We start from the raw sequence: 9,949 nt of genomic DNA, 5'->3' as shown, positions 1-9,949 counted from the left end.
AGAGCACACGATCGGACAAGCCCAAGGAGGAGGGAGGGATGCCCCGGGCAGTGCCCTGTGCCGCTGAGCGTCCGGAGAACGCGCTGCCGCCGCTCCTCTCGGCGGGAGCCCTCGGGGCTGTGGGCGCGGACTGCAGCACCCATCGTGCCCCAGGGCAACAAAGCCCCGCTCGCCCCGCCGCGGGCCGCGCCGTTCGGCATGCTGGGAGATGTAGTCCTCTCTCCGCAACGGCCGGCCGGCGGGACGGCAGCCAATAGGAGGGCTCGGGGGTGGGTGCCGCCGGCCCCTCCAGCCAATGGCGCGCGGACGGTGCCTGCCGGTTCGGGCGGCTTCCGCGGGGAGCGTCGGGCGCGTCAGGGGGCGCGGGGCGCGCGGGCGGGGCGGCCGCTGTCGGCGGCGCCGGGTGGGGCGGAGCGGGGCGGTCGGGCATGGAGCCGGGCGCGGAGCCGGGCCCCGAGTTGGGCGCGGTGCTGGAGGCTGTGGAGGGGCGCGGCGGCGGCGCCGAGGCGGTGGAGCGCGTCCTGGCGCGGTACAACGAGGAGGTAACGGGTCCCATCCCCCTCCCCTCTGCGCCGCTCCCCCGGCGGTGTCGCCGCCCCGCCCCGCCCGACATCGGCAGCGCCGCCGGCAGAGTCCCGCTGCTCCCTGGGCTCGGCTCTGCGGCGGGTCCCCAGCGCTCACCGCTTCACCGCTATGCCCCTGCCCGCCACGGCCCCTGCCCGGCGCAGCCTCCCGGCCCTTCCCGTGCGCTTCCCGCCCGCAGGCCGTGCAGGGCACCGCGGCACTGCCGGGGCGGAGAGCCAGGGCAGTGCCTAGAGGAAAGCAGGCTCCCAAGGGAGCACAAAGCCCATTGCTAGGCTCGGCCCCCGGCACCTTCGGTCTTGCGTTCTACGCGTCCAGTGGGCAGTGTGGGTTATCGGCGATCGGGCTGTAAAAGGAGCTATTTGATAGCGTACATTTGCCTCAGAAGTCCTTTAACCTACGTGTGCCACTGGGCAGGGGCTGGACAGAATAACACTGAAGTCTCTTGGGTACCTGCCCACCTGCCTGAGGTGCTGCCCTTTGTGGGCAGCCCTTTGTCACCGGCAATAGAGAGGCCTTGCCATCGCCTGTGTGGCCGTGTACAGCGTGCAGGGACAGGGGGGGTGTGTGAAATGGGCTGACAAACCTCACTTCATTTTTCCGTGTTTCTGGCCAAGCAAAACGAAAAGGGAAGATAGCTTAGAGCAGGTTTAGCTTTTAATGCTGGCAGGTATGAAAAAGTAGTAAGGGTTTACTGCTGCTGCAGCTTGATATGTGTATGCTCAGTCAAGAAGTGAGGGGGTTTCCTGCTAATGCAGGAAAGTGAAAATCAGAGTGAGAATAGATATTGGGTGGATTTTTGTATTTTTTATCCACCTAGATTTTAGTAGAGCAGTATAGTCCATTTTCAAAGATTATGTCTCAACCCATCAGGTGTCTGCCCTTTGTGTAGATGCTTGTGTGGCTGATACACAGGTCTGTAAAGCTGGTACTGACTCAGAGTTTGGCTTTGCCTGTAATTTAAGTGCAGTCATGTTGAACTAACTGTTGACTGAAATTTAGGAATCTCTTATGGGAAAGAGCATTCAGATTTTTAATTAAAGTTTCATAGCTTTGTTATTAGGGGTGAAGCCAAATGAATGTGGATGTGATGTGGGTATTCTTCAGCCTCCAAGAGGTGTCCTGAAATTTGCTGTCTTAAGTGCACTATGTTTTACATCTAACAATGGCAGGAGTTGATTTCTTCACTCAAACTGGAGCTTGTAGAAGCTTGGGCAACAGCCTTGACATAGGCTGCCTTTGTGCATTTGGAATTCAAAGGTAGAGACTGATGGAGCTACAGGGCACTTTCTCTGAAGGATTGGTAGATCAGGAGTTCGTGAGACACATCTGTTTTAACTTGCTGACCTGGGAGGTACAGAGGAATGATTCTGATTGAAGGAACCTTTTATCTCTGTCCTTACTCTTCAAAATGACCCTGTGTTAAATGTGTTCTGTCAAAAAGCCATGCACAAGCATAATTTCTTAATTTTGCTGTACTGGATTTTATGCCTGCTCAGCAGCTTTCCCAGATGAATTATTTAGGCTTGAGTTGAATTCTCAAGGACACAGTGAGAGCTTGTGCAGCTTCTATTCTGACATTTCAAGTATTTGAGTGAAGTATTAGAGTTAAATGTGTAGCTAAATACCTCTTTTGGAGTGGGATGGGGAGCTCTTAGTACTGTCTCAATATGCCATTGCTTTACTGTGTTTCTTCCTAGAACTTTTTAATCATATTTCCTGCATCTCTTTTCTGTACACTTTGTTACTGACGCTTTGTGGGCCAGCAGAGACTGAGCAGAGTACTCCAGGTTCCAGGGCTTTAGGTTTCCTTAGCTTTTTTCCAAATAACAAATTAAATATGCTTTAATTGAAAAAAAAAAAAAAAAGGATGGATCAAGTGTAGTTCCAAGGTGCAGGTGGCTGTAGAATAACTATAATGAGAGAAATGAATAGATCTGTTGGTGCTTCTCTGTGCTGTCCAATTTGCAGTGATTATTCCAGATCTCCTCTAGTGCTTAGGCTTCTTGCTCTCACTACAGCGCTTCTGTAAATTTGCAAAAATGTTCATGTGCAAACGTAAAGTTTGCATTCTCTTGGTTAATTGCTCATCATTTAATGCTCACCTGCTCTTGATTGGCATGTTGCTGATCTCCTGTGGTCCAGTCGGGAGCCCTGTAAGACAGAGGATGGGAATTATTTGCCCACCATTGAGAGAAGAAGGGAATGACTTTCCTGCCATCCTAAAAGCTCTAACTGATGTTGGTAACCTTTGGTGGTTGGGTAGATGTCCAAGGCCTTTCTGTGTAATCGTGAGTTTGGGTCATGAAAGGTAAGAGGCCCATGAATGTGCTCTGGAAAGTCACTTTTGTTTTCCAGTCGCTTCCATGATGTAGTAAGTTGCATATTAGAAGTAGAAATTGAGAGAGAATTGAGTAGAAATTGAGTAGAATAGAAATTTTTTTTTTTTGGAAGCTGCTCATCATTCTTGATCATTTATTTAGACTGGAAGTATTAAAATGTTAAGAGAACTGTCTGGTATTAGTGCTGTTTTCTTTGACTGTCATAATAACTTTTGCCGTATAAGTAATATTCCACTAATAGCATTCTTCAGGATACTAACATAGAACTAGACCCAACTGCTATTTGAAGTGTTTAATAAAAAATAAGGACTTGTTGTTAGACCATGTCTATCTTCTACCAGAGAAACAAATACCTTGGTAAGGTGTTTTGGAAATTGCCAGATCACAGAAACTGGTAGTTCTTGTAGCAAGGCTTACTTGATTTGTACTACTTGTTTTCTGGGCAAGGTGATGCTGTGGTGGTTCTGGTTTGGGACAGTCAGAGCAGTCAAAAGCTGATCAGCAAGATCTGCTCGGGGAAGAACCTGAGCAATGAGATGTGTGTAAAACACAAGGCAATCTCTCTCATTTTTCACCCTGTCAAGTGCTATATGTGAGGTGGTTGACTCACATCCCACAGATAAAAGGTTGCTCTGCACCAGTAGTAGATGTGAAACTCTTCATTGGAGTCACTTACTGAAGCTTTTGCTGTGGGGGAGGATGGGAAAAGGGTGATGTGGTTGTAGCCTCATTATCTGAGGCTTGGTTTAACAAGGCTCCTGAAGTTTTTAATAGTTTTGCAGGTATTGCCTCTTCATCAGCTGCTGTGCACGTAACAAACACAAACTGTTGTTTTTACTTACAGAATCGGGCTACTTTCAGATTCGATCCTGCAGATGAAGACAAAAGAAAGGTGAGTAAAATAGGCTGTTGAGCTGCATATCTCAATGTAGAAGTATAAAAGAGTAAAGGCAGTCTCTTAACTTAGCTGCCATTGTGAAATGGTGCAAGCAATGAGTATAAAGTTATATTTTAATTTTTGCTTCTTCAGTCCAAGAGACGTGACAACTACAAATTCCCTTTTTTTTCTGAAAGAGAAATTCCACTAGCAAAGCCCCCACTCTTGAATGAAAGTAGTTACAGAAAAGCCCATAAATTATTTTGCTGGGTACAGATTTGAGATGAGGTAGAGGAATAAGGGTAAAGATACTCTTCAATATCTACTGAGATAAAATTTTGCAATAGATTTTTCAATTTTCTCTCTTCTCAGCAGGTAGCAGTAGGACAGATGTATTTCTTGTCTATGTGAGATGCTTAAAGACTACTAGAGATTAAGATGAAGGGATAAGTACAGAAGAAAGCTATTAAGATGTAAGGAAGACAGGGTTGCAGAAGCCTATTATTCCAAAGGTGGCTGTAATCAGTGAGATGTGGTACGTGCATGTCAGGTGTCAAAGATGGGAAATGTGTATTGAGCTGTACAGGTGTGTCAGGGCTTAACACATCCCTTGGGATCCATCCACAGCCTTGCATTTAAAGCTAGGACATGGATTGGTTTTATTTTTTCCTATTATTTTTAGGGTGTAATATGTAATAACAAGCCCCTTCCTTTCCGTTGTGTAATTAGCTTTGGGGCTGATTTGCATATTTATTCAGAAAATGTTCATTAGTGAATGAGGCTGTATGTTTCTGCTGTTTCTGAAATAAACTCAGAGCTTGAAATCAGAATTGCAAGGTTCCTACCAAGGATAGCTTGTCTAAAATAGGGTGCACATCGTTTCATTTCATGATTTTATGCAAAATCTAAATATTTTAAGGGGCTTTTTGTGGTAGAAATGTGTGGGATGATAAGTCTGGCAGTCTTTTGCATTTGCAAACCCGTCACTTGTTTGTACTGTAATCTTCAGTTGCAATTCCTTATAACACAGAGGACCCAGAGACCTCTTAGCTTTGCTTTATCTGTGGCTTTACTCGAAACTGGCACTCAGTGATCTCAGTGATGTGGTGGTGGGCTGTGTGTGTCCCTTCTGATCTGCAGAAGAGCTCAGCTGGGATCCCAATTTGGTGTTCTTGCCTCTGTTCCCTCACTGTCCCTACCATCCCTTTTTACACTGCAAATGAGCAAATGTCTAGTCTGAGATATTGATTGCCAGCTACAGAACATAGGAAAGGAGAAGAGAGCAGAAGCCAGACTGGCAAAAGCCAAATAAAGACAATGAGTTTGGAGGGGTGTTTGTAAGGTATACAGTATAAGGATTTTTTTTTTCCCTGTGGATGGTTGGGTTTGGTTTTTTTAGGGTGTTTGTTTTTTTTTTTTGTTTTTAACAACCCATACACACCAGGGACATGCTGAAAATACAAAAGGTAGAAAGGGCAAAACTATGGCTTAACTAGAAGCTGGGTAAACTGAACAGAGTAAATTGTTCTGCAGTGATCTATGGCTATCAAAGCATGATGCTTTAGGCTATGGCCTAACTAAATCAGCAGTGGGTTTGTGGTACTGAATTCCAGGAGGAAAGTAGATTGTGTCCTCTAGAAGGCAGGAAGAGAGGTAATGCTTGTTTGTCTGGACATAGCCACAGGACTGTAATACATCACGGGGTGATAAAAACACAAGATTGTAATGTGAGCTGTCCTTGTACTTGTCCTGGTTGTTTGTTTAATGGTGTATGTGTCTGCATTGTCCTATCTGTCATGAGTGTTATGGATATAAATCAGATGGAAATCTGTGTCGTATTGTAAGGTCCCTTCAGATACCAGGCACATCAAGTCAGTGCCAATCCTTCTTAACTTGTTATATACCAATAAAAAATATGAATTTCTGGAAGCCTGTTTTCAGTTTCTGGGTGTAAACAGTATAGAAATTGCCAACCAGAAGTAAATGTGTTCTGAAAAAGCAGCTGAAATTGCGGCAGCGGGGTTGTGTCTGAGGAGCATAACGATCTCTTAGAAATCTAAAATATTTGTCTCAAGCAATCAAGAAGTTGTTGATGGTGTTTTGCTGGAAAAAGTTGAGTCTTCAGAACTGCAACACTTCACAGCACCGTGGCATGGTTGAGACAAACAGTTGGTTCTTTAGGTCTGTTCTGGAATCCACTCCAGAGAATTAGTATCTGTTAAACTTGACCAGGCAGTCACCTTGGAGAGAGTTGTCAGGCATAGTGTCTCCCTCTCTGTGGCACAGCAGGTGCTTCAGCTCAAGCTCACATGTCCTAATACAAAAAGGAAAGGGTTTTTTGGACCACTTGATCCTTATTTAATAGCTTTGCTCTCCATTATTTATACTATGTCAGGGCCAAATACTGCTTCTGAAATAGCAACACATTTGTGCTGTTTACAGACTTCAAATGGTAAGAAAATTACAGTACTGTCTGTGCCCTGGAAATGTCTGTCAGCACTGACTGCCTGCTTGGCCACAGCATTCCACAGCTGGAAGTTGCTACAGTGCTGTTTGCTGTGATATAACAGACAAAGTAAATCTGTCCAAGATGGCAAGTAAGGCTTTTTAAATTGCATGGAGGCACTGAGTTTGTGAGAGGAAGGGGAAAAAGGGGAAGCAGCAGCCAAATGTAAGAATATGACTTACAAGCCGTATTCTTACCTGAAATGATTGAGCTGTTTCTTCTTCAGCTCCATACCTTTTTGTCTGCTTCACCATTTGTAGTACTTGCAACATCTGATTTCTCCTGTATCAGGTCCAGCTTACTGTGCTGGATCTCTGATAGAAATCTTCAGAATTTGAGACCAGTGTCCTTGAGTTATTGTCCAGGTTCAATTTGAACATGATGGATCTAAAATTCTGTGGGAAGAAAATCGCCAAAACAGTCTTTTCCCCTTGCATTGCAGAGTGTTTTCAAGGTGTTGAAATAGCTGGTGGTAAATCATATCAAATGTATCATGGCGCTTTCTCTACAAATTAAATTCATGATGTGGGGAGATTCTCTAAGTCTGTGGACAGTACCGTACCTTAACTCTGGAAGGATGGGAGGAATGAAGTATGTTGATGGAGCAAGATGCTGTCATGCTCTAAATCTTAGAACCTCATTCTTAGATAGTGCTTTTGACACTGTGAAGCTTCAGGGAGGTCTGAAGGTTCCTGCAGCCACCAAGGCACAGTTTTTTTCCTCCCAGTAAATTTGTGGCAAGCTTTTAAAGTCTGTTAGTGAGTGTCCTGTAAAAATAATAGGCTCAGGTTCTCCTGTGGGCACACTGTGTGGTAGCTTAGTATTAGTTGCTGTTGTTATTGTTCTGACTTCACCAAAACCCCTTAAGGGAGTACCAGTCTGTAAGAGGAAAAAAGTGCTAAGTATCCTTCATTAATACTGAGCGTTTGTTCTAATTCCCTCTGGTCCTGCCCATTCCCATCCAGCATTTTTCAGCTTTTACTGAAACCTCTTAAGGTTCATGACAAGCCAGTGAAACCAATCTCTCCTTTTAACACCCTTCTTTCACCACAGGATTACAGAGGGTAAAAGCGTTCTCCCTCTCCCTGTCCAGTAAGGTGAGCAAGGAGGGCTGCTGTGAGTGCAGCTGCCCAGGACTTCACCTTTCTGTGACTGTGAAGCAGGTGTTTAATCCACCAGTTCTGACAACAGGGATTGCTCGGTGTGCTCCTCACCTCACCTGCAGAACTGTCGTGCTCTCACATGTTCAAACCTTTGACTTGGAGCTGTGCCATGTCAGAGCTGGCAGGCTCCTGCCAAACAGCCAACCTCCTGCTGTCAGTGCGGGCTCAACAAAGCAGTGCTCGAGTGAAGCGGGCTGAATCCTCAAGGAATACAAGTATCCACCTTCCCTCCCCACCCACATCTGTCCACAAAGACTAGGCAAAAATTTGTCGTGGCCTTCTCAGGGGAGATTATCTAATTGTCTGTTATTCAGCACACTTGATGATACATGTTCTATAAATGTTGTCTTGGCTTCCAGGGGGAGCTTTAACTAATGTTTCGAATATCCTTGGGCTTCCTTCCTCAATGTCTTGGATGCTTAGCTCTGAAACCTAATAGAAACTTAAGCACAGAAACTAAAGAGTTGTACTCCCCTTTCCTTTCCTTCCTGTCCTCTCCCCTCCCCCCAGTCTAATCCGCCTGTGAATAAAGATGGTGGAAGATAATGGAAGTAAAGAAATTATATTGGCCCAAAGCCACACAGCAGGTCTGTGGATGAGCAAGGGAGAAAACACAGGTCTCTTGTATGTCAGGAGAGGTCTTTTTCTACTGGGCTGTGTTGCTTCTTAGCATCAAGACTTTATGCTGTCAGGATAAAGAACCAAAATAGGTTAATAGCTTATATGTCAAAACAAGATGACAAATGGGTTTTTGTGGCATTCCTGTTTTAACACAAGATTTAACACTACAGCATAGACAAAAGGAATGGTGTGTATTGTTCTGTGTTAATCTTACTATTAGCACAAAAGCTGAAAAATCTTGAATTTCAGAGAAATGAATGGCTTTTACAATAAAAAAAGTTAAAACTAGAAACTGCCTTGAGTCTGTGAACAAGTATATAAAAAACAATTCTTGCTGTAGCATGGTTGATGAAAGTCAAAATGTTATCTGGATGTCAGAAGGACAGAACCCCAAACAAAGAAATGTGAAAATCTTGCAGTGACTTAAAGGGTAGCAACAAAGCAACTGAAACTAGAACAATTATCATCCATGTTGTGGAAGGGGGAGGTACCTTCCTGTCTGAATTTTCACTTGCTTTCATTTCCAACCATATAAATGAAATCTGTGCCCCTTAGTTTATGCCATGCTAATGGCCTACAGGGTGGTAGAAAGAGCACCACCTAAAGAAAATTAAAAGCATAATAATGCTTTTGTGGTCACATCTCTTCCTGTTTCTCTTCACTCTGTGTATTGTTTCCCTTGTACCATCAAGGCCAAAACAGAAAATGTGCTGTATGGCATTTGGTTTTAGTTGTCTCCAAGGCAATTTCCTAGTAGGGTGCATCTTCAGAATTTTCCATGGATAGCTCTGCAATTATAATCAGATACTGTAGCTTTTCCTGAGCTGCTGATGGCTCTTGGGATCAGCCAGCAGTGGTTCACTGTCACAGATATCCTAACTGATTGCTGATTCCTCTAAAATCACTCTGAATGGCTCACTGGCTCTAACTCCAGAGAACTTTGTCAGAAGTTAAGCTGTAAGCAGGTTGCTAAATCTCAAAAAAAAAAAAAAAAAAAAGTTCTATTTAATATCTCTCTCTAGTACAACTGTTCAGAGTTAAAACTCTCTGGGTGCTGCGTTTCACTAAGGTTTGAAGCCAGGAGATGATTTTGTATTTTTTAATTAAATTACTTGTCTTTTACTGTATGGAGGGAAGGTTAGACTTCCACCTCTCATAGCAAGTCAGCAGGAGGTTGCTGCCCTTTGGGATCCCTCCTGCAGTGCTTTTGACATTTTGCAGTGACACTTCCATAGCAGCAGGTGCGTAACTTATAGAAAAAAGAATTAAAAAATCATTCAGAATTTGAGAGGCTTGGTATCTTTGTAATCAAACGGGTGTTCAGAATTTGGATTAATTGTTACAGGCCATCTTGTAGCAGCTGATACCAACAAGGAAGACAGTAACTTCTAGCTGGAAATGCTTAAACACAAACTGGCATTTTTCTGAAGTGCTGTGAACTGTCCATTCACTTCTGTGTTATTCCTCAAAACCAAACAGACTCCACACTTCAGCTTGCAAAGCAGAGTTAATTGTATGGAAGACTCTCTTAGCAATAGGAAGTGAACTCTTGTAAGAAGTCGAGTTGTGACTTGGTAATTTGACTGTGGATCTAAACTGGTCATTTTGTGTTTCCTAGGCATTTTTAGGAACACTTCAAAGATGCCACCTTCAGAAATATTTAGTGCAGGTCTAGCATACCATGCTTAAGTCAGGGAGTTGTGCAGATCTGTGTGAGCAGCATTAGGTTAATGGTGAGGAACTCTGAGAACTCTGTACTTGAGTATGTTTTTCCAGCCACAGTAAGGACCTATATGCCTGTACAGGTGGTCACATGTGGGGTCTGTAGTGTTGTGGTGTCTCTGATACTCTGATAAAA

General features: G+C 44.3%; 1 protein-coding gene across 1 annotated transcript in view; it reads left to right on the top strand.

Moving 5' to 3' along the window:
* The first annotated feature begins 414 nt into the window (after positions 1–414).
* Positions 415–9,949, top strand: part of RIC8B (RIC8 guanine nucleotide exchange factor B) — a 32,683-nt gene continuing 23,148 nt past the window's right edge. The window contains exons 1-2 of the mRNA XM_039571339.1: positions 415–542; positions 3,769–3,816. Of these exons, the coding sequence (XP_039427273.1) occupies positions 429–542; positions 3,769–3,816 (162 nt within the window). The 5' untranslated portion in view covers positions 415–428. The remainder of the gene's footprint in view (positions 543–3,768; positions 3,817–9,949) is intronic.

The sequence above is a fragment of the Corvus cornix genome, chromosome 1A (assembly GCF_000738735.6).
Source record: "Corvus cornix cornix isolate S_Up_H32 chromosome 1A, ASM73873v5, whole genome shotgun sequence".
Taxonomy (NCBI): Eukaryota; Metazoa; Chordata; class Aves; order Passeriformes; family Corvidae; genus Corvus; species Corvus cornix.
Note: the sequence above shows the minus strand (reverse complement) of the source record. Positions and strands in the feature narration are given on the sequence as shown.